This window comes from Ciconia boyciana, chromosome 10 (genome assembly GCF_034638445.1).
Source record: "Ciconia boyciana chromosome 10, ASM3463844v1, whole genome shotgun sequence".
Lineage (NCBI taxonomy): Eukaryota > Metazoa > Chordata > Aves > Ciconiiformes > Ciconiidae > Ciconia > Ciconia boyciana.
Window position 1 is genome coordinate 2014350 of NC_132943.1, and position 24209 is coordinate 2038558.

General features: G+C 48.9%; 1 protein-coding gene across 6 annotated transcripts in view; it reads right to left on the bottom strand.

Annotated features, from left to right (window-relative positions):
* Nucleotides 1–2181: 2181 nt before the first annotated feature.
* FMNL2 (formin like 2) overlaps nucleotides 2182–24209 on the bottom strand; it is a 155277-nt gene continuing 133249 nt past the window's right edge. For 2 of the 6 annotated variants that reach the window (XM_072874789.1, XM_072874794.1), the window contains exons 12-26: nucleotides 23555–23704; nucleotides 21491–21592; nucleotides 20185–20500; nucleotides 19526–19729; nucleotides 15816–15940; nucleotides 14978–15180; nucleotides 13541–13775; nucleotides 12755–12823; nucleotides 12505–12585; nucleotides 12000–12129; nucleotides 11102–11265; nucleotides 10686–10787; nucleotides 10103–10201; nucleotides 9078–9201; nucleotides 5772–5902 (exon numbers count right to left, since the gene is read on the bottom strand). In XM_072874789.1, coding sequence (XP_072730890.1) covers nucleotides 5787–5902; nucleotides 9078–9201; nucleotides 10103–10201; nucleotides 10686–10787; nucleotides 11102–11265; nucleotides 12000–12129; nucleotides 12505–12585; nucleotides 12755–12823; nucleotides 13541–13775; nucleotides 14978–15180; nucleotides 15816–15940; nucleotides 19526–19729; nucleotides 20185–20500; nucleotides 21491–21592; nucleotides 23555–23704 — 2220 coding nt within the window. In that variant the 3' untranslated portion in view covers nucleotides 5772–5786. Of the gene's footprint in view, nucleotides 4348–5771; nucleotides 5903–5956; nucleotides 7353–9077; nucleotides 9202–10102; nucleotides 10202–10685; nucleotides 10788–11101; nucleotides 11266–11999; nucleotides 12130–12504; nucleotides 12586–12754; nucleotides 12824–13540; nucleotides 13776–14977; nucleotides 15181–15815; nucleotides 15941–19525; nucleotides 19730–20184; nucleotides 20501–21490; nucleotides 21593–23554; nucleotides 23705–24209 lie in introns of those variants that run through there. The other 4 variants (XM_072874793.1, XM_072874791.1, XM_072874790.1 and 1 more) reach the window with 4 other exon arrangements.

Consider the following 24209-nt stretch of genomic DNA (forward strand, 5'->3'; position numbering starts at 1 on the left):
GTTCAGCTTCCTTTTCAGTGCATTTTTTTCCCAATCTGTGACAGCTGTTAGCAACGCAGAAACCCCCAAAAGGTCCAATTCCCACAGCGAATTTTCTTGCCAGGGTGGTTCCGTGATTCACACTCCCTCTTAAGAACACTCTTGGAGATTGAAATTAGTCCTTTGACATACAAACTGCTGGCGAGGGCTGCCCCGCAGCAGGACCCGACGGCCTTTTTACCGCGGTGACGTGGTGCTGGCAGGACGCTCGGCACAGAGCACGTTTCGGTGTTGGTGTTTTCCAGCAGAGTGAGTAGTAGTTGCTCATCGATCGCTTGGGGGAAAAAAGACCCGAGTTTGGTCAAAGAGGACTTGTGCTCATTCTTTGTGCCCCGTGGCGTGTTTCACGTCAAAATCGGGGGAGCTGCTGAAGCGTTGGCAGCGGCTTTGTTCCAGGCTGCTCCCCCGGAGCAGGCGGCTCTGCCCAGCCTGGCAGGGCGGGCAGGAGTTGGTGCTCCCAGGATTATTTACAATCAGCTGAGACTTTAAATACGTATTTTGCTAACGGGGTAAATCTTGCTTTCCTGATATTTTAACACGGAAATGCGTAGATTGTGTAGCAGGTAGCAAAGCCCCAGTGGAAAAGGGGCCAGCGACGGGTTTTGGGAACATGAGGTTAACCGCTGACCAGGTCTTGCGCGGGTTTTGCGTTGATGCAGCACTGGGACGGGAGGGAAGGGCGTGCTGGACTCAGCTAGAATTTGACAGGTCACGATGGTTTGCAAACGCGTTAGAACTTCTGTACGATATCTTGTTATGGCCTTGCATTTGCATAAGGAAAAAGTGTTTCTAAGAAAATATTACTTTTAAAAGGTTTGCCTTTATTTTTCCATTAAAAATAAAAAACCTGTAAATATAAATTATTCTAATGGGGTTTTTTTTGTATGTCTTAATCAGCTCTTGCAAAAGAAATGTATCTTAAAAGGAAAGGAGACTGCTTTCAAAACACCCCTGGCAAGGTGTAACTTAGCTTTTAGGGAAATGAGTGCCAGCTTTTTTGCAGGTTTGGGTTTTTTAGTTTTTCCTCCTCTCTCCTCTTTCGCAGCCTCATCTTTTTGTGGTGGCCTGTCGCTGCCGTGGCAGAACCACCTTGCCTGCGTACCCCGGCCGTGCTCTCACACGGCGACTCGCTCTCCTGCCTGGCCAGCACAGGGAAGCGCTGAGCTCAAACGCTGCATTTCTGCCTTGACATGGAAAGGATTTTTTGCAAGATCAGTGATTTTTAAGTGTTAACGGTCCCCATCCCAGTGTTTAAATTTGATTGTATTTGATTTGCTCTTCGTCTTGCCCAGCCCTTGCCCAGCTCTGTCCTGTTTGTGACGGGTTAGTTCCGATCCCACCCCGCAGTTCCCGGGTGCCAGCTCGCGCTGGGCTGTCTGCACCTGCTCTCGCCCTACGCCCATTGTATTTATTTTGTTAAACCCTTCTAAAAATTAAATCTGAATTTTGGCTGAAGTACAAAGTTTAAGTTCAGGACTTAAATATTTGTACTGTTGGGTTTTTTGTGTATTTATGGCAAACTACTCCTCGCCCCTCATTTTCACAGAGGGGTTGGCATCTGCTGCAGCCGCGCTGCTCTTGAACGCGGCTCTGGGTTCCTGTGCCAGGTACCTTACGGCAGGAGCCCACCGCAGGGACAGTGACCCAGGATTTGTCCCCTTGGCCTCTTGCCAGCCTGGCAGTGCCCTCGCTAGGAGTAAACTGGTGTTGCGAATTACCGGGAGAATTATTTCAGCCTCAATACTGTGCGTTAATTGCTGGTAGCAGAAGTCGGGCAGGGACACGGCGGGAAGGCACTGCAAAGGTGGCCTCAGCCCCAGGTGTGATCGCTGCGGGGGGCGAGAGGGACTCGGAGGGTCCCTTCCTTCCTTCCCCCAACTCCAACAGCCCCGAAGAATTGCACCTTGGAGGGGGAAAAAAAAATAAAAGCGCCAGGGGCCATTTACAGTCACTGAGGGATGAGATGTGCAAAAGCAAATAGTGAATGGTTTGTAAAGGGAAAAAAATCACCCCTCCCCAAACCCAACCAGCAGCCAGGCTTTCTCGCTGCTGCTGCGGACAGCTCCAGGTGTTCACCTGGCGCATATCGCCCTTGGTGGGGAAAGGGTACAAGTGCCCAAAACAGCCCCTCTGGCTTCTGTGTAGTAGTGTAAATAGTTTATTTGATCTTATGCCAGGAACAGACCAGGAAAGTAACATGAACTGCTTTTATAAAACACTTCTAATATTGCTAAGAAGCAGGTCTATTACTAGAAAAATATTAAAGAGAACATGCCAGCGTTCTATTCTAGTTGAACGGTAATTTTTGTCTTCAATTAAAAAAATACCTTTGAGCTTCAGAAGGTGAGCGCTAGTGCTTTTAACCGTTTGCCTAACAGTTTATTAAATTAATTGTCAAATTTTCTTACGCAGATTAAAATACTCTTCTATCACTGTCAGTGAAGAAAGAGGCAATTTGGCATGTTCTCTTTAGCATGTCAGGTACGCGTTGCTGTAAATGCAAGAAGGTGGCAGTTTTTAAAGTCAACTTCCTGTAAATAGGTAAGCAGAGGTCAATGTGGTAACTTTGAGCCCCAAACTGTCCATTTAGTTAAATATAAAAACAAAAACTATAAGTTAAAATAACATTCAGATTGTATAGCACAGGCTGATGCATTTTTTTTTAAACAATATTTACAATATTACCCAGAGGCTGAAGTGGGAATAAAAGAGAAGTGTAAAAACCATAAAAAACTGCACCAATTTTGTAGCAAAATATCTGTACATTTAAAAACAGATTATCATATAACTACACATGATCCAAGAAAAAAAAAAAAAACGGGACCTTCACCAGTGGTTCACATAAGCACAACATAAAAGAAAAAGAAATTCAGTGGTTAAATACTATACAATAAATTTTACAATTAACATATTGATGCAATGAGACCAGGGAAGGTAAGCTGTAAGCAAAATGTATCTTGGAAAGCACAAATTTCTCTTCAGTCCAGTTCTCCGCTTCTGAGAAGATCGCGTACCCTGCCGGCACGACTTCGGCTTCATCCTGCTGCTCTGGGCTACGGGTGCACACGAGCAGCGGGGGTGCATAATGTTGCCAAAGTCCGACTCATCTCCCTTTTTAAGCTTTGAAACGCAACGGATAACCTATAACCGATAGGGATTTTGAGGCCGGGCTTCCCTTTGCTGACCAAAGGATCCTTAGCCGGGAATTGGAACTGGATTGTCCAAGGAACTTGGAGCTGTAGTGGGGTACTAATCCTACGGAGCAGGGCACGGGATGATTCTCTGTGCGAGTAACTGAACTGCAATGGTCCTCAGAATCCTAATACTGATTATTGAGATGTTAATACCTTAGTGCTAATTAATAAATACACTGTTATTCAAAAGCTGCCTCTAGCTGAAGAACGTAGACGTGCCTTAGCCACCCTTCTCGTTTTTCTGCATCTGCAATGCGTTTGTGCCCCAGCACCCCGTGCCTCAGCCCGGCATTGCACCCTACAACCATCCCAACCTCCAGGTGAAGCCTCGTGTTCGTTTGCTACGCATCTTGTGATCGCTGACGTACGTGGTACCACATCCTAGCTACGGTGGGGTGGAGTCTGTGCGTGTGGTGGGGAAAGGTACGGGTCTCCTCTTGGAATTCTTTCCATATTACATATAGAAAGCCCTTAAATGTCTTCCTTTTTAAAAAAAAAAACCAACAAAACAAAACCCAAAGCTAGTAAGTGCAGCTGAAGCCAAGGTTAATCCCTCGGCGGACAGCACAGGAATGCAGTTAAAAGCAGAGCACGTCCAAGTGTTACCTGTTTACAACCAGTCGGGGTGCAGGTCAGGTCCACAGGAGACCAGTCACTAAACTTTTATATAATCAAACCAAACTAAACACCCAAAAACAACATGTATTTTACATTTTGGTTAAAAATACTGAATAATGTATTGGTGTAAAAAGATACCCAATCAAATCAAGTCCTATTGCTTTGATTAATTTGAGCAGGTACTTCAATTTTAGGCACTTGTTAGCTACGGTTGAGTGGAGAGCCCATTGCTGACGTTCCTATATATTTTCTAGGTCTTTGAGCCCTTTAGAAGGTAAATTTTCCTGTTCCCAAGGCTGTACATGAGTGGCAGATCATGAACAGAGTTCACATGGACAAGGTATCATCCAAGCACCCCCTTTCCTTGACCCCTGCAGGTCTCCAGCTCACATGGTTATTTCAGCACCGTTCGCAGAGCGCAAGTTCTGATCATCAAAGCGCCGCCGGACGCTTCTCCTCACCGCGTCGGCCCGTCGGTACGGCTGGTTTCGAAGATCTGCGGAGAGGAAAGCGGCGTTCGTGAACACGCACGGCTCGCCCACGTGCACACGCACACGCACACATGCACGCACACGCAGTCTAGACAAGGCAAAGTCCTGCTGGAAGCCAGTCAAAGCAGCTTGTGTAGGAACAGGAGCAGGGACTTCAACCCAACGAGAGCAGAAGTGAGCAAATACTGACGTGCCCTTTTACTACGCACCCAAGCAGCAGGTAATACTGGTGAAATGCGCTGAAATGCTGGTGAAACTACATGGAGTTATGCCGTCAAGTTAGTGTGGACGTCCCCCCACCCCCGGGCTGCTGGTGTTCACTAACGTCAGTGAGGAAGGCAACAGCAACTGAAATCAGTCTGCTTGACGTATGCCTCGGTCCTTCACGCAGCCCCTCAAACAAACGCTAGCGTGAGCTGAGGGAGTTGTCTAAAGCGCGATGAAGCTCACTGGAGACGTGTGACCCCAGGGTACAACGCTGCCAGTGTTTAGCAACACAAGGGTGGGTCTATGCTCCCTATCTACCCAGTGATTTAAAAGAGGGTGCCCCCAGATAAAGCAGCTGGTACGCTGCAACCGGCTCGCAAAGCTCCAGCTGCCATCCTGCCCCGCTGCCACCATCTCGCCCGGCCGCAGAGATGCTTCGTTAGCCGAAGGCAGCGGAGGAGCAGCCACCCCCCTCCCTCCTCCTCCTCACTGGCAGCAAAGCCCGGCCCGACCCGCCCTGCTGCTGCTGCTGCTGCTGCTGCTGCTGCTGCTGCTGCTGCTGCTGGGGAGGCGAGAGCTCGGGAGGGAAGAGGAGGGAATGCTGAGCATGCAATGGATGGAACAGTGGAGAAAGCTGGAGATGGACGTGTTGATGGAAGCCTGTGTTACGTGTGCTGTTACACGTGTTACGTGCGTGGCTACGACACAACGAGCACACTTGGTACACCTCAAGACTAATTCGAGCTAAAATATTTCTCTCCTGGAAAACAAATTTGCGTTGGACTGGGCAAACCCTCCCTCACATTTCCTGGACGACTTCTGTCTCGGTTTCAACACAACTCCCAAACTTCTCAGCTCTTGGTGTACCCCAGCAGAAGGTGCCTTCGCTTGAGGCTGCCCTCTCCCACCTCCACGCTTCGAGCTGCTGGTTGTCCATCTCTCATGTCCCCTTCGGTGGCTGTAGCAGGACCGAGACGAGGGGCAGCAGAATATCCAGGGAACTATGGGGTTGCCACAACCTGGGGACAAGACTGCCTATCTCGGGCTAAACTCGGCAGAGAAAGGGCCAAACCGGGGAGAGCATGAAGCCGGTCACCAGCCCGTGGCCTACGGATCCCCTGCACCACGGAGGGTGAAAATAAAGGGTCTCAGTCTCCACTGGCCTTTAGGCTCTCACCAGTATTACTCTTAGCCACATCTACCAACAGGCTGTCTGGCATACAGAGAGAGGAGGAAGCTAAGTAAAAAGTGATGCTTGCCAGCTCTGTGTATCCTCCACCACCGGTGTGCTAGAAGAAATCCTTACCCTCGAGTGAACATTTGGAAATTTAGTGATATTATTCTTCTTTAGGGCTAAACAGAAAAAAAAACAAAACAAAACAAAACACAAAATGATGGTTAAGTAAAAAAATGGGATGGAAAATGAAGAGCAAGTCAACTCAGCGTTCAAAACTCCCAGGCACGTTAGCCAACAGAGCGAGAGGGGGTAAGGCCAAGGCTACGAGAAGAGGTTTGCCACGGAGGGGAAAGGACAGGAGGGCCACCCTCGCCTCTCGCTAGCCAAATTCCAAGCTGCTTTGAAGATTGGCTCCAGGAAGATAATACAGCAATTAACTCGAAAGAGCAAATAACTGTTGAGCTGATTATAGTTTGCAATTTTATTAGAAGCATTCATAAAAATACATATCGCAGAAGTGAAACACTGTTGTCTTCTTAAGCCGCTGAGTCCTTAAATCAAGACAACAGTGTTAACAGACATGCTGGGTTAAACACACCCTTCTTTAAACCCTTTACACCACACGATGTAAATTGCTCAGTTCCATGTCAAGCTTTTCATCGTCACAATTTCTGCGGTTCTGGCAAATAACTGAGTGTTTCCCCAGCTCTGCTCCTTCCCTCTCCCCCCCCGGTTCATGCACCGCTGCCGCTACCGAGCCCAACCCCAGCACCGCACAAAGTCCAAGTGAATTGGAACTGGTTAGTGCGCAGTAAACACCTCTGATTTTCTTTAGATAACGTTGGCATGGAACTGAAGAAAGTTAAATATGGATGTGACCGAATGAGAAAAGATTTTATGCTGTTCGTTTTATCCTGTATCTCACATGCAAGCATGCAGGTGCTGGTTAAAAAGGCTGAAACTAAACACTCCTCGCAGAGGACGTACGTTATTACAGACGACCCTTCCAAGCCAGAAAGCAAACCCCAAGGAAGTCCCACTTAGTTCATGCAGCCCGTAATTGTGCTTTGGCATACAGCTGATGCATTACATGCATTTTACATAGGTAGACTGGCATACAGAGAAAGGTCTGTAGGCCAGAAGAGATGACATAGAAAAGCCAAGTGAACCGTCACTTTTTGACTGCGTTTGATCTCCTCAGTCTGGTGAGCTGTAGGAAACCTGCGCCAAATCTACCGTGACTTCCACCACTTGCTGTTCTATGGCATTCGTCATGAGGGTGAGAGATGCCTTTGAAACACAAGGATGGCCAAAAGCATCGAGCGCAAAGTCAATGGGATGGAATAAAAAGTTACTGAAACACAAGAACATGCAACAAGAGGTGACAAAATACAACTTCAGGCGGACGCTGGACATTACTATACACTCAACATTCACATGATCCTGGCTGAGATCCGTACAAATGGAGAAGTGTCAAAAAATCTACAGCAACCTTTCTTTTTTCTAAGAGCATCAGATGTGAAAGAGGAATAGTTTAGTAATGGAATTCCTCAGTGAGAACAGGTTCGCAGAAAAACCGAGAGCCCCGCTTGGCGGTTCGAGCGGTAAAGGGCACAGTCTTCAGCACTGCATGGGAATAACAGCCAAACAGACAAACAGAGCTGTGAGAAGCGGATCTATCGCATTAGTACAGTGTTAGTGCTCGGTTACGGACACCCAGGGACGGTCTTACACGTTCCAGCCAGCTGTCTAATCGCAACTGCACTTTGGCAGGCTTTGGCAACAAGGCAGTTCTAAGTCTTTGAATAAGTACTTCTTATATTACATCGTTTTCAAGGGGTTTGAGAGACTATTGCTAAACGTGCTCCAGAAAAGGGTGTGTTTTTAGACAGTGCTCCGCTCCGGATCAGCAGAGCTTTTCTGTGCATCTGATGAGGCACTGTCCAATTTAAAACGACACTTGCGATCATTTCCATACCACTGACAGAGATCTCATGGGCCGGATTCAAGTGACCTTGGTCCTACCTGACTTCCCATGCCTGACCTTTGTTATCACACGGCTTGAGGCCCTCAGAGACACCCCTGTAATGGGAAATAGTAGGCACAAGGCCTAGGAAGTGTTTAATTTGAGTCCGGCACTCCCTCCGCTGGACTGCCTTTTGCATGTGGATGGTCTTCTGCCACACAATCTGTTTCTCCCACAGAGCAGGAGAACCACTTTACCAATTAAACAAGCTTCCAGGGGTCTGAAGGAGGTGTAGCAGCAGTAACAGATTACAGCGACTCTGCCCTTTAAACAAAGAATATTATCTCAGGAAGCTATTAATCAAGGTTAAAAAGAGTTGTGAAAGCTTCAAGCATTTCAGCCCTGTCATCTAGTTGGGCAAAAATGCTCTGGCTTTCCTTAATGAGTGGTAAAACAGCTCTCCTGCCCTCCTGCAGGAAAAACTCATGTGAAAAGCATTCAGGAGCAGGAGCCAAGCAAATCCTGCCCAAAGACCTTTTTTTGAGCTTCTGTGCAATGGAAACAAAGTACTGTAAAGCTACTGAAGTGTTAAAATCGTGTTCCTTTCACACCACGGGTGAAGAACATGCAGTAAAATCAAAGTATTGCAATCAGAGCAGCTGTACAGATTAAAAATGATTTGACCCCTGAGCAAAATGCAGTTTAGAAGGCGGCTCTTTTTATCAGCCAATACTTGCACCAAAGTCCTGACTGCCTCTGGCTACGTGGGTTCTGCCCCTCCCTCTCCAGCCCTAGGTTGGGATCAGTGCAGGCTTTCCCTACCAAACTGAGAAGCAGTAAAACCAGAAGCAGTTTAGGGTCATAAATCATTCAGGTCTGACTAAATGATTTGCTGTAACTGCGCAATAATGTGGTGCAATTACTGTTAGTACATTTTAATGAAAATGTAGGCTCTTAATAATGTTAAACATCCGTCATTCATTCCATTTATGGGGAAAAAAGGTTTCTGGGAAAGATCTGCACGGCATGCATATCCCCACCGGAGCATCCGCTGAGATCAGGCACTGAACTGGCTACTCTAAACATCAGAGGCCGAGTACGTCCCCACATGCTGAAAGAGAAGAACTAAGAAACAGAGCCCGAGGTCTGCGCACGCAGCATTGGCAGCGGACACGTAAAGGCAGTTACTGGCAGTTATTTGTTTGTTACATACCGTTAGCAAAAGTTTCTATACTTGACTGACATCATATAAACCATGTCCTAAGCTGTGCTCGAGTAACACTTTTTTAAGAAGTACACGAAGCACTTCCAATAGCTACTAGGCAGATAGGCATTTTTATCCTTTGTGAAAGGGCCTCTGAGATTAAGGAACAAAAGGCGTTTACCTGTTATAATATCTTCAATAGCACCATCCTTCCCTTCGTACACATGCCTGTTATCCTTGACTTGCCGCCGTCTGAGCTCTGCAATCAGCTCTTGCTGCTGTCTCTTTGTTTTATGTGAAGGAGACTGAAAGCAAAGAAGAGAGGACTTGTAAGGACTGAGCTCCAGCTACCCTGCCGCTTCTCTCTTCCCGAACGGGAAACACGAGGGCATCCCCCTGGTAGCAATCAGCAAACATAACTGCCAGTTTTCTGCCCAATTTTGCGAGACCGGGAGAAGACACGTGTGCAGTTAGCTCACGTCCCACAGAGAGGATGGGCAGAGTCACGAGTGAACGTGGCTGCCAAGCTGCTTTTCTTTCTCACATTTGTAATCTACTTCCAAGCCTTCTCATCACTTGGAACTGGAGCTCCAAGCTCTTCCCTCTGAAAAGCATTAGGGGAACAAGGAGAATAGGCTTTCCTTCCGAGGGAAAAAGCTTGGCTGGGATTGAAGATCCCAATAGCAGCTGTGGGAAGCAGCACCAGCCGACAAAGCGGCTGGTTTAGAGCCGTGGGAAACCTCCTCTAGCAAATCTAAAGTGTTACCTCAGAAAAAAAAAAAACACATCAGGAAAATTCCTATAAAACGGTAACGTGGGGCTCAGTCCTGCTGCCATGCTCTGACAGGGAAGGATCTGGGGACGATCGTTCCCTGTCCCGGTAAGCGACGGGAGGCTCGGCACACTGAACACCAATGAGGTTTTAACAGATACAAGGCCAGAGCAGAACAAAGTTTAGCTAATGCCAATGTGGACAAGATGACTTTCTGTCTCTTCCGTTTTTCTTAATTTTGCAGACTTCAAAGCAGCAGAACCATACACTTGTATTCTTTCAGCTTATTTTGGTTCTCTCCCCATAAGGAGAAAACTTCCAGGCAACTGTAAGTTGGACAACTGAGGTTCTTACCCAGAGCTGAGGTTTCTCAGCTACCAGGAAAACCACATGAACACGATGGCTCCTGCCACCAAGACGTATGTGTTTCATACCTTTTGGTCCTGTTGCTCCATCAATGCTTCTTGCTCCATAAGTTTTTCCATTAAGGCCTGTTCCTGCTTTTTTCTCAACTCATTCTCTTCTTCTGCTTGCTATTTATCACAAAAAAGCACAGGTTATAGCTTCCAATTGCTAAGGAAACCTAAATATTGAGTAACACTATCACTTGCTACCACGGGGCTTTCCGAGGAGCTTAGGTGTGGCAATTTAGCTGCTTCTGAACACAGTCTGAAAAAACTGGGCTGGGAGAGACCTTCCTAGGTCGCACAAACCATCCTCTCCCAGTCCCAAAAGACATGTATTCAGGGTTAAAGGTGTAAGCTGCAGCCACCCAGACATTCAATTTCTGAGGATTCCTCCAGCATCTCACACAGCCGTGTTGCCTTTCAGCCCCGAAAATAATCCCGAAACAACTATTTATGCTGCCCCGGGTGGTGTTGCCGGGCTGTCGGGGCTGGCTCACGTTGCGTCAAAGCTGGAGGGAGCTACGAGCTGTTTTGTTGGGTGGCCCGAGCCACGCAGGCACCGAATCGGGTTCAGAAGGACAGAAGAGAAGAGGCGGGTGCTCCTGTTTACCTTGTAGGCCTTCACGAACCGGACAAACACTGGGAAAAAGACCGAGGGGGGTGTTGTCTTGGGATTCTCCCCAAAGTACTTCACAGCATCATCAAAGGCATCCTACAAAAAGCACAGATTTACTGCGTTGCACATATTTCAAGAGAAACTCACCATCCATTACTGCAGTATTGGGGTCTGCATATCCATCCTGCATCCGTACTGCAGTGTAAAGGGTCTAGATTTCCTCTGCATGTGAAACCCTTGGCTCAGACCAGCACGACTACATCTAGCACTTGAACTCGGGAACAAATCCACAGCATTGCTGCACCCTCTCCTCCCTGCTGTGTATATAAAAGCATGTCCTGCGCAGTGACACGCCGCTGCTCACTGTGTCACTCACCCCCCCTCACCAAACCCCGAGAATAAAGAAATACCTGGGCTATTTTGGCGTCATCCTGCAGTTTCTTTAGCTTCCCTTCGTTGTTCTGAATGAACTCCTTCAGCATCGTGTTGTGGTCGTGCATGGTGTACTCACGCTTCGTCAGATCCAGGCCCCTCTGCAGCTCCTTCACGTCCAAGAGGACGTTTTCAAGAGACACTAGGAAATAAAACAAAAATGCTGCATCGCTCCCGCTCCATGTCCTGGTTTCAGCTGAGATAGAGCTAACTTGGGGTATGGGGCTGGTATGGGGCTGTTTTGGATTTGTGCTGAAAACAGTGTTGATAACACAGAGATGTTTTAGTTGTTGCTGCACTGGCCAAGGGCTTCTCAGCTCCCCGTGCTCTGCCAGGGGCAGAAGAAGCTGGAGGGGGCACAGCCAGGACAGTTGATCCAAACTGCCCAAAGGGACATTCCACACCATACGGCGTCATGCTCAGTGTATAAAGCTGGGGAAGAAGAAGGAAGGGGGACGTTCGGAGCGATGGCGTTTGTCTTCCCAAGTCACGGTTACGCGTGCTGGAGCCCTGCTGTCCTGGAGATGGCTGAGCACCTGCCTGCCCATGGGAAGCAGTGAAGGAATTCCTTGCTTTGCTTTGCTTGTGCGCAGTTTTTGCTTTCCCCATTAAACTGCCTTTATCTCAGCCCACGAGTTTTCTTACTTTTGCTCTTCCGATTCTCTCCCCCATCCCACCGGGGGGGAGTGAGCGAGCGGCTGGGTGGGGCTGGGTTGCTGGCTCGGGTTAAACCACGACACTCCACAAGCACATGAACCCACAGCTCGAGCAATTCCCCACCAAGAAGTGCCCCCGCACACAGCATGGTGTGCCGTGAAGTCCCTCGCATGGCACGCGTGCCACCACCGCTGGCCAGGCACAGGAGGGTGACAGTACCTGCAGCAGCCTTCTCCACATAATGAAGCTCGTTGTAAAAGAGGGACACGTGCTGGTACTTCTCCTTGACCACATTTGAAATATAGTGCAGCAGGGTCTGCTTTCGGTCTGTTGACTTTGTTTCTAGGAGCTGGGGAGAGAAGGCAAAGAGACTGCTGGGTGGAGGTGCAGCAGGCTCCAAGCAAAGTGACTCAGCCAGTGCTCGCCTTTCCCTGGTGTTTCTCCATCTGACAGGGACGGCTGTAAAAGCTCATTCAAGCGTTTAGCAGGTGGTTTTCAGGCTGTGGTCTGCAGAGCCTCTGAAGACACGTGCCTTCTCCTAAGCGGCCCCCCAGAACAACAATAAGCAAAGCAAACTCACCCTGCCTGGCAGGGAGCGCCTTCCCCGCTGCCGCTCTCTGCCCTCACCGGCTGGAAAGCACCGTCCGAGTCCCCCGGCAGCCACTCGCCGTGACATGAACTGGATTCCCACCTAGTCCCCACAAGGCACCTCTGGTTTACTTACCAGGTCTAAACTCTGGAGCTTAAATCCATACACAGCTCCTCGTTTACTGCTGTTCATGTAGTTTCCAAGAGCCAAGATTATCTGCCAGGATGAAACGGAGCAGAGCATGAATTTTCAGGACAAATGCACGGTGCTTTAGAAACCTCTGGAAGGGGAGCTGGTATGTCAGCATCCACGTACAGTTTCAGTATATGTAAGGGAGTGCACAGTGAGTGATGGAGCTATTGAACATATCTAAAATCAGACCTACCTCCAGTATTTTCTTAAGCTTTTGGGATGACTTTATGGAGACAGATGCAGCTATTATTGCGTGAAGTTGCTGCGGGTAAACACAGGAAGAGCTTTGGTTAATGCATGTCCAACCCAAGAGTAAAATTAAAATCTAAACACTCACATTCTGAAAAAAAAACTCGTTTTTCATCCATACTGTGGGCCCTAACGTGAATGTTATCCTGCCCTGACACATCAGGATTTCAAACAATTCATTTGCACCGCAGATTTACCACACTCAGATGTGGTTGGGTAAAAGTGTATTTACATTTCAGTCCTTGCGACTGTGAAAGATGCATCAGGCTGAATGGGACACACTTCAAAGAGCCCACGGACCAGCACTGATAATAACTTTCCCTGATGATACAAACAACTAGATTTTCATTTAAACCCGTTTTGAACTTCTACAGGGTAAACAGGACAGTATGGACCAGTTCAGGGTACAAACCTGGGATATCAGAGTCGTTGATATATGAAAATATAGCTTGAAAACCACCTTTTCATTCGTGTAATTGTGTCATGTTCTGTCTCCGTGAGAACTGGTAATCACTCCACAACACTCAAACCACCTCTCTGTCTTAGAAAAATTAAAATCTCTATAACCTTCACCGACTGGCCCACGCCTTCGCACGACTGCAATGCTCCCCGCAAGCTGACCCGTGCCGCAGAGCGCAGCTCCCAAGGGGAGCCCGAGCCCCCGGGAAGCCCGGATCCCCGCACAGGCAACGCATCCCCCCGGTGTCCCCAGGGGTTGTCCCTCACTCACCGGGGTCAGCATCTGGATGCTTTCTGCAAAGTTGCCTATAAATGCCATGATGGTCATCTTCTGCATCAGCCTCTCAATCTTGCTGAACTGCATCATGAACCGGTCTTCGTCAGACAGGTTCTCAATAGGTTTCCTTTCCCGCTCATAGAGCCGCAGCACTTTCACTTCGTTCTCGGTGGGCAGGAACCGCATGAGGCATTCAACAAAATCCACCGGCAACGTTTTCAGGTCAAACCTGCGTGATAACAAACCAGAAGAAGCGGTGTTACGACAAGGCTCTACACAAAACGATGGAAAAGTAACCGAAGTGAGAAAGCTGCCAAAGGCAGCTCTGCCTCCTACGCCGCTCAGCTACACGTGCGCCTGAGCCGGTAAAGCAGTGAGAAACCATACAGAAGCTGTGAAGTTACTCCTGCTCGTGTTGCCCTGGCTGGGGCGGGGGGCACGGTCCTGCATGTGAAGCTCTCTGCACGTGAAGATGCGAACAAGGTTACTGGGCTGATGTGAACGGTGCTGCTGGGCACCTTGTTTCTGTTTTCAAAGACGTGGTCATTCCCCGCACCCCTCCATGGCCACACCTCATTTTTATCAGAGAAGAGAGGTGGGGAGGAGCAAATAGCAGTTTTATTTAATTGGGTCTGAGCCCTGTAAACCCCGACTGCTGAACCTGCCTCGATCTGCAGCAGGTTCGGGTCACCCTCCTCACCAGCCCAAAGGTAATGCTTGCGCATCCAAATTTGAAGATATTCCTTGATGGAGAAATGGCAGATGTTTGTCACGGCCACGAGTAACTACGTGCTTCGGGATGGATTCAGGATCGGCCCCAAGGAGCAGGTACACCTGCGCTGCGGCCCCGGGAGCTGCTGGAGTCAGCAGAAGGGTCCGTATCGGCGCGGGACGGGGCGCAGCCGAGCCCCTGGCTGTGCTCCTGCGGCAGGCTCTGCCGCGTTCCTCGGGCACACCTGCATCACGCTGGGGTTTGGCACTGCCCGGGGCCATTACGTGAACTTAATTCTATGCAAAACCCTTCCAGTGCACTGGGACTAAACTCGTGCTTTACAGAGCAACCTAAAATAGTTGCCTCCTCCTGATACTCTGGCTTTTGGGTGTTCATTATAACAGAAAGTACTGGGCAAACGGAACAGAGATGCAGTATGCAATGGCATGCTGTGGATATACATGAATTAGCTTCTTTAATTAAAAAAAGTGTTAATTTGTTAAGCCCAAATAGTGATACAGCAACATAAAACTGCAAGTTTTTTATTTTAGTTCAAGGGAATCTGATTTCTGGGAATTCAGAATGGTTCCATCCTTACTCCTGGATTTTTTCCAGATGCAAAAACATTTACATCAACTACCAATTCAAAACCATTCCACTTACCAAAAATCACAGTAAATCTTAAACACAATTTCATTGCTGACAAGTGTTTTACTTACACGTGAATAGCTTTGCATATTTCATCTGCCGTCTTCCCAGCTTTTCGTAAAGTAATGGCAAGATTTTTGGCCCTGTTGGCATCCAGTAACGTGACTTTGTTTGACCCTTTCTGAGTTATCTTTTGCTTGCTTGAAGTAAGATCAATGGCTGGACCTTGGGCTTTTGTTTTGAATATTTCTTCAAATTCATCCACATTTAAATCCTAAAAAGGAAAGAAAATTATTTATCCCCTCCCTCATCAAACACTAAAACCTGCGCTGCCTAATATTGCGCCAGAACTGCAGTACCAACCCTGCGATGCTGTGCCTACAGCAGAGTACCGCGATCGGGGCCTCGGGCTGGAACGAACAAGCGCTCCTGCGTTAGCGATCGGGAAATCTGGCCTCTACCCCCAGTAGCCCCATACACGTTCAAAAGTTCAGGAAAATATTCCTGTTAGCGCTCAGGCTTTATCCAGCCACGTGCCACACAAGACCTGCGTCCTCAGCTCTGCGCTGTGCCGCTTGGGGCTTCGTTCCCTGGCACGCAGCCACCCACCCAAGCCTAACTCCTAGAGACCGGACCAGCGATTTTAGGCTGGGAAAAACCCATCCTCCTCATCTTGGCTGATCTGTTTTAAACAAATGCACACAACAGGTATGCACCCTTTATAATTGATACTACCAGCTACCATCCCTAATTCTCAACCAAGGCACTCACGCCGACCTACTGGGTACCAGGGGCCACTGGATGAGCTGTTTGCCAAAATGACTGCCGCGCTCTATCCCTGCAGAGACCGATATTCACTTCTGTTATGGACAGAAGTGGGAGGCAGAAGGCAGCAAGCAGCACTCATACCTCCAGGATCCTTTCGTCATCTATTTCGTTGAAGACCGTCCCATTGATCTGGTTGGGTTTGAGGGCGACCCAGTTGAACACCGGCATGCGGAACTTGGTCTTGATCGGCTTCTTGATTTTCACAGCTAAAGACAGCAGAGGAGAAGAAATTACAAATTCCCCAACTGCTGAAAAACACTCCGCGAGCCCAGACTGCAGCTTTCGAGCCGGCATTTCAGTACTGGAGGAAGAACTGGCCAGAGCTGAATTATCACACTGGAAAGCCTGGAAAGATCTTGCTGCCCTGACAGGCAAGCAGCGCCGAGGGGCTTTCCTCCAGCTCTTCCAGGCCCAGCCTCTGCAGAACCGGACTGAACGCCAGAGGCTGTGAAAACTTCACTAAAGGAAATGTGTTATTACTTTATTACCGCGTGTTGTCTGGATTGATTTAAAAGCCCAGGCTATTTTTAAACGCTACAGAAAATGGAGAGAGTGGTCGAATTTAACCCTGTCCCGCTGGTGGCGGAGCCCACCCTGGTGCGAGCTGATGCACGGCCATGCACAGCTGATCTGTCATCTGTGTCACAGAACTCAACGCAGAATAGGTGAGAAGAAGGAAAAAAGCCCCTTTTCCCAAGGTTTTGGTACAGGGAGCGGCCCTTCCCACCGCCTGCTGCGATGGGGCAGTGCTGCTTCGCACCAGGTTTGTCTTTTAAAGCAAAAGGGGGTGGGCTGCAGCATGCACGAGCTGTTGGAATAACGGGTTTAATCTTCTTGCGCTGTGCAGTAAGCGATTTAATAACTTACTCAGAGAAGCTATGAAAATCAAGACTGACTACTCTCATTAATCTGTGAACAGAGTACAAAACTGCGATGTTGGAGCAAGGAAAACAACACTTTTCTATTCCTGTTCCTAACAGGTCCAGAAGGTACCCGAATAATTTCTCTAATTCAGTTCTCGTTTCTGTGTATCTTGATGTAAACATGAAGTTGTTAGTTGCTACAAAATCAGGACGTTCATTAAAGCGAGCGATCAACATTTTGCTCCCGAATTACTTAAGAAAAAACCCGTTTCTTTCCAAGCTGCAAACGTGAAAGAGAAACCCTGGTCCTCCCTCTCCGGTGCTGGCAAAGAGCCGTTCAGCCGGCAGCAGCGGGCAGCGGCAGGGAGGGACGCAAGGGACAGCCCCCGCACCCCCCGGGGACGCTCGGCCCCGCAGCGCACCCCTGCAGATTCCCCGCTCCCCCAGCCGAGGACGGATCACGGTTGGTTTAGTTCAGTCCAGTGCCTGCTCCTGACTCCGGCCTCCCCTGCGTTCGTCGTGGCAGGAGCAATCTTGCTAAATATGCGATGCTCTGGAGAGATGCTAGATTTTTTCCCCTCGGTTTCAGAAGATGGCCGGGTTCCCAGGTTGCAAAGCACTTGAGCAAATAATTATTTTACTTTCCCCTAACGATTCTGTATGTATGTTTTTGCCAGGATAGAGACGACCTATTTCAGGGGACAGTCCTGTTGCGCACCAGAGCTGGGTGAATGCTGAAAGCGCTTCTCTCGCTTTGTCATTCCACTTTTAAAACAAGAGTCGAGCTGTGTGTCCATGTCCCTTTCAAGCTCATTTTGCAGGGGCATCACAAAGAATAAATTACTGGCAAGAGTATTTGCTTGAAACAAAGAACCATAAGTGAATAACAGGAAACATATACAATTTTCAGCTTGAAAGTCTGTGTATTTTGAGAATTATATTCATCCAACTGGAAGACAGGAACACACGTGATCAACTTCTGCTCATCTAAACTAAACAGAGTTTTACTCTCTGCTTAATTAATGTGGTTACTTCAAAATAATTCCTAAAATTAAAAAAAAGAAATAGCTTTTTCCATCTGAAACACCCATGAAAAAAACATTTTCCACTTGCACATACATTAGAATAGATGATTAACTGCTCCTGGGTTATTTCAGGACAGGAAAGGAAGCCAACTGCCTCATGGGACAGTTCCCGATGTAGCTAATCAAAATCTCTTAGAATTTCCCTTCCTCCTCCGTTACAGAGCCCTCGGGAGCAGCGCAGCGGGGACAGGGCCACGGCTGGGGACCAGACCCCGCAGAGGGTACTTGCAGCCAGCGAAAGCGGCTGCAGCTCAGCACTTGGCCTCGTGGGGAAAAGCCTATCCTCGGCGTGACCGGCGCGGAGAGCACGGCCCAAGGATGGCTCCAAAGAAACCGCACGTCTTAATTACTTGCTGAAGTGCTTTGCTGAATCAGGGCCTCCTGGGTGCCAAATCCTGACGGTTGGCAGCATCCCCAAAGCTACTGTGTGCTCCGGCTCTGGCTCCGGCTCCAGCCAGCAAGCCCCTGCACCAGCCTCCCCCCCCCCCCGCCTCCCCATCGCCCACACGAGTCCAGGGGCACACACACGGGCACAGCACAGAGGGAAACGCGGGGAGGTGGGTAAATACTTAGCAGAAAGCAACCTACAGAAGAGCTTGATTGGCCCGTCTTACCAGGAAGCGGAAAGAACAGAGAAAAAAAATGTTAGTAATGGTCAGAAAAGCAAAATTTGTTATTTCACTGACTCCCCTCTGACCCAGAAGGTTCCTGCCCTGAGAAACGCTCCTTTCTGCGCAGCCGTCGTATCAAGAAAAGGCGCTTTCACTCTCCTTCCCTCTCCCAACCCACTGAAGAACAAAATATCCACCCCACCTGGCTTTGGGCATCTCACCCAAGCACCTAAGCGAGGAGCTGGGCTGCGGGAGCTTGCCCCTGCCACCGGTGCAGCTCAGAGGAGCCACGTGCAGGAGCAGGGCTTGCTCCACGGCTCCCACCCCCAAATAATACCGCAAGGACGTCGGGGTAAGGCACGGCATCTGGGCACCTGGCCGCACAAGCCCCTGGGGCTCGCAGCAGCTCCCGTGCCACCGGCAGCCCTCCGAGCCCCACCACGGCCACATCCAGCACCGCCTGCGCTCTGCACTGCGCGCCACGGGACCACCGCCTGCTCTGCCAGACCCCTCGGGGAGGGACCAGCCCGTACCCTCAGCTGTGTCGCGCCTTTTGTGCCTTTTTTTTAATTTAATACGCCCTGGGACCCTCTAGTTCCATGATGCTTTTAGCTTTCAGAAGAAACTTTAAAGGCTGGAATACTTAATCAGTTTTCAAAAAAAAAAAAAAAGCTATTAATCAGAGCTCCTCCGTTTCTCTTTCTGGACTCATATCGTGCTCTTGAGATTTCCTGGGGGGGAGCGGTGCGATACCAATTAGCATTTACTCGCTTGGCGTACGTCAGAGAGCGCATTAAAACATCATTAAAGACAGTCAGTAAATTTTTCTTCCTTCCAAAAAATTACAAAAAGTTTGCACAAATATTTCTTCATCAAGTTCTCTGAAGAAATCAAAACCATGAAGCTTTGCCTTTCTTTCAAAACCATATTTTGTTTGCTTAAAGCCAAAAATGATCGTGTTTGAAAAATATTTTTGGCAATAGCTTTAGTTTCACTGAAGAAGCCATCTCTTCCAGACCAAACCAAAACCATTTGGTTGATAAATGCTCTTTCCTTTTATAAACCCCTTGAAGTATAATACCAGTAAGAGGTAACGGGTATTATTCAGGTGGTTCAGAGCAACGAAGTCCCACCTTGGTACCCTGTCCGCTCTAGCCGACGTGCCCTGACCTTGCCTCTGCTTACTTTGCCAGCAATCCACAGCATGCTGGGGAGACGCGCGGGCGCTTTACCTGCAAGCCCTGAGTTGAACACCACGGTGGGAGAGGCTGTCCCGGGCAGGGGGGGTGCTGACGGCGGGGGCGGTGGGGGCAGCGGAGCCGCAGGAGCCGTCTCCAAAGCTGGACCTGGGAGAGGAGGCGGTGGTGGCGGTGGTGGAGGTGGCGGTGGAGGCGGCGGTGGAGGCGGCATCGGCACCGACACAGGACCGTTTTGCACTACGAAATGAAGGAAAAACAAGGTATTACCGTGAACGCTGATCGAAATATCACAAGCACGCGCAGAAAAAGTCACAGCATCCACTTTGTCCCCCACTATACGTCTCCTCTCCACCACTATACTGGCCCTAGCATTTGTTGGACCCATCACCAAAGTACTCCAGTGCATCAACACAGGAGGAAACTACCCTAATGAAAGAAGCTAGTATTGTTTTCTATCAACTGAAGGGCTCAGAAACGGATCAGACAAACATGGGAGCGCCCCAGAGACTGAGAGTGCAGACACAGCTGGGGGACCTCAGCATCCTCAGCCGCTGCAAGGTGCCATGACCTGCAGGCTCATTACAACTGAAGGTGGTTTTGTCAGCGTGAGGCTGCTGTGACTGTCCCCGGCACAACGAGCTGCACCTCCAGCTCCCGGCCAGCCCACCTCCTGGGGACAAAATGCTTCTTACCTGCTTCAGATGCTGCTGCTAAGGCGGGTAACGGTGGTGGAGGTGGTGGCAATGGTACTGAAGATGCAGCTCCAGCGACCGGTGCGACACATGTGCCAGCCACAGCCTCTGACCCCGCCGGCACCATCCCAGAGGCCAGAGCAACAGGAAGGATAGAGATGTCACCATCACCTTTCTTCTGGATCTTAATGGTTCCCTGCTTCTCCAGTTCATGGATCTTTTTCTCCAGCGTTGACTGTCGCTGGATGGCTTCTTCTTTTTCTTTCACCATTTTTCTCAAGGTGTGAACCTGGGTATTCGCATCTTTGTAGATTTCCTGAGAACGCCGCAGAAACAAGGGATTTGCACTCGTACTCACAAAATGGAATACCAATACCAGAAACAGAACAGCCTGACACGGGACGGTCGCTGCACCAGGCGCTATCTTACAATGAGCGTTGATGCAAACCATACGTCTTTGTTGGCGATGAAGAATTCATTTTGTGTTTTTCCCAAGCTAGCAGCAAGGCCGTGCACAGTACTGAGTCCTGGGAGAAATCTCACCTGTGGGCACCAACACCCCGGGGGTGCAGAATTTCCCATCATCACTTTTTCATGATGTCTCCCATTTCTTATGCTAGTCTTAAACATATAGCGTAGGTAGGCTACCTCGATTTTGACTTTAAGAGAGAGTATCTGATGCCTTGCCGGTTGCTCGACGTATGAGCAGATGTTGGCCCGTGAAGGGAAGCAGGAACAGAGCTCCTGATATGGAGGGGAGATTGTCCCTGCAAGTACCCAGGGCAGACCCTCCAAAGGAACCCCAGAAGCACCACACTTTGGAACAACATTTAGGCTGAAGTTAGTTCATATTATACTAATAATTTTTGTTACTAAATTTGTACACCAAGAAGCAACGAGTCTGGATTGCGCACAGAAAGCAGGCTGCGTGTGACAGCACAGACACAGGACACGTGTTCCCGTCCTGCTGCTGCGCAGCCCAAGTCTGAAAGACTCCGGGTCCACCTCCTACGCCCCTCCGCAGCCAACCATACGTGCAAAACTCCAAACACAGATGCTACAGACCTGAGTGATAAGATGTACCTGTCTCATTCACCAATTTGCTGGCACGTTCAAAGAGTTTTATGTCCATCTTTGAGTGCACACACTAGTAATTCTACTTGAAATCTGTCCTAGGTGCAAAATTAGGAAGCTAACAGAAGTCACTTGGCCTGTTAAAAGAGTCATTACCTCCCAAACACAAAGAGCCCAGGAGATCGCTACCCTGAAGTGTGGCACTGAGCCAGAGCTTTCCCATCGCACCTACCCGAATCACATCCAGTTCTTTGTTTCTTTGCATAAGTTGTTTTTCCAGTTCCACAATCTTTGCCATGGCTTCGTTCTCCGTATCTTGGAGTTTTTCAGATAACTATCATTCAAAAGAGAAATAAGATTATCTAAGTGGGTAACAGTAGTCTTCTCAACCAAAATGTCAGGAACGCTTGTTGGAGCAGTGGTACGTAGTAAATTATTGATATTCCACCAAACCCTGAAGTCTTTCTTTGGAAAGAGAGAGGGTTCCTGCATGCAATCAGGGGGCACAAACTGCCCCGATGAAGGTTCCTCAACATGAATGTTATCCTTCAGCTACGACCAGCAGGTAACCTGGCTGGACTGTACCTATGAACCTGTCCAGCTAAGAGAGCCTACTCTACAATAAAGCACTTAAAATGCAATTATTTTCATACACACTAAGTCTGACCTGAAACCCCAAAACCCCACAGAGCACCACAGTGGCACTGTTGCAAAATCAGTAGATGCTGAAACGGTGGAACCTGTAAATATCATCTCTCACAATGAGGCTAATCTGATTGGTAATGAATGAAACCGTTTATTTTTTCCTCCCACGGTCTTTTGATTTATTTTTATTTTTTGCCAGCCCCACAAACCTGGGATCTAAAAGCCCCACTGTTCTTGCTGCCTTTTTCCATCACCACCAATCACACCGACTCAGGCGAGGCTGCAGAGGTGGTGAGGTGGCAGCGGTTGCCGTGTTTTTGAGATAAAACTTCTGCAATTCTATTATTAGTATTTCTGTCAACATATGACAGCAAATTATGTCCATTCTCCTGGGATGAGTCTAGTTTATGTAACAAGAGATCAGAAGCGAGCCCTTAAAAATTTGCCACCAGAGTAAACCATTAAGTTTCTAAACAGCTAAAAGGAGTGGATCCATGAAGCAAATGGTGCCAGTTCTACTGAACCCCCCTTCTCTAGCAGAAGAGCACTTCAGAGGGGCAAATACTGCACAGCAAGCTGTTTTAAGAACATATTTATTCTAAGTGATGGCCGTATAGGAATGGTAACAGAATGACCCTCTTATGATTTCTTTTAAAGTATAGAAAACATTTTAAATTTAAAACAGCCAAGCCATGTTTTCTGGACTAAAGTACCTGACACCAAGAAGGCAGGGGACAGAAAAGCCGTGAACAAACACTGCTTATCTGCACAGCGCTATTTTTCAGTCCCTTACCTCTTGAGCCCAGTAATACGTTTTGAGACACAGACAGGATGGTTATCTGCTCTATTTACCAGCACTGCGTTGCTGAGGGTTTTGCAATTTCTATGTAAATTAGCTTTCCCGGCTCCTAAGAGAACTCTTTGCAGAGGCTCCATGCACCAAGTGACTCCACCTGGAACCGCAACCGAACCGAAGCTGAAGCCTCCGAAGCTGCAAACCTGCCGTGCCAGGGCCTCGGGGCTGCGACCCTCTGCTCAGCTGGGCCCCCGCACGGGGGGTCACCCCCTCCCAGCTCACCGCGGCTTTTGGGGGGATAAATAGGCTGATGCTATCGAGGTGTGCGAGCGCTGCAGCCGTGGCCGTGTAAGCGCTTAGACGGGCAGGCACCGCGCAGCACAGCCTGAACCATCCCTCGACGTACACAGAAACAGCATGGCGAGCCCCACATTAGCAGGGCAATGCTAGTCCTTTATAAGAAGCTGGGGGTTGTGTCAGATAGGAGAGAAAATCAAATGACAGAATAAGACATTTTCTCATCAGGTCAATAAACAGCGTATGAACAAATCTTTGTAGCAAGTGGAGCACCCGTTAACAAAAACATGCAGAATATGAGGTTCAAAACATAGCGTGAAAGCACCCAGGAAGTTTACCTGCCTGAGATCTCCCAAATCAATTTGCCAAATATCTGATTATTCCTCCAATACAGAAGGCAAGGCAGTCCTAAGGCTTTTTCTAAGTGAACCTCACCCCAAAGGCTGTAGCCCCGCTGTGCCTGTGCTTCCACCCCCCGAAACGGGCAGCGGCAAAGCCCACGCGCAGAGCAGGCTCTGAACCGCTTCAGAGACAAAGGTGACAAAGTTTGGTACTAACATGGGAAATGTTTTCTTCCAGTTCTTCAACTCTTTCCAAGGCTGCATTCTTGGTTTCAGCATCCTCCAGTAAAGCTCCCACATCAAAAACGTTATCCAGGTAAGCCTGAATCTGCACCTGCAGTTTGTCACTCTCCGTGTGTTTCAGTTTCTGTAAACCCAAGAAGACAAGGGCGTCACTCAGCACTGGCAGCCCCTCGCAGCGAGAGGGCCGCAGACAGCAAACGGGCTGGGGGAGCGGTGGGAGCTCAGGCCATTTCCATCACCCAGGAAAACGCTTTGCATTTTAACAGTAGCTGGGGTCAGAGGTGATAAACGGTCATTTTTGAAGACCAAACATCCAGAGCTTTCAAATAAAGCTAAGCAGCATCTTATCTTCTGTTACTACAGAGGATACTACTGCTTTCCTCCGTGCTTGCTGCTTGATTGTGGCAAGCTCTGAATCCACCACCCGGCCCTGGGACGGTGCGAGGCCAGCGAGGCGGGCGGCCGGTGGGGCCGACCCTGCTGCTACCCGCGGTGGCTGCCAGCTCCGTGGCCGGCAGGCAGGGGTGAGGCCATCACTCGTGTCTGGCTTCGAAGCAGCCGCGTGGCCCGGAGCAAATCCTCCGATCGCTCTCGCTAACCTCATGCTGGGTTTGCTGTGTTCAAAATGA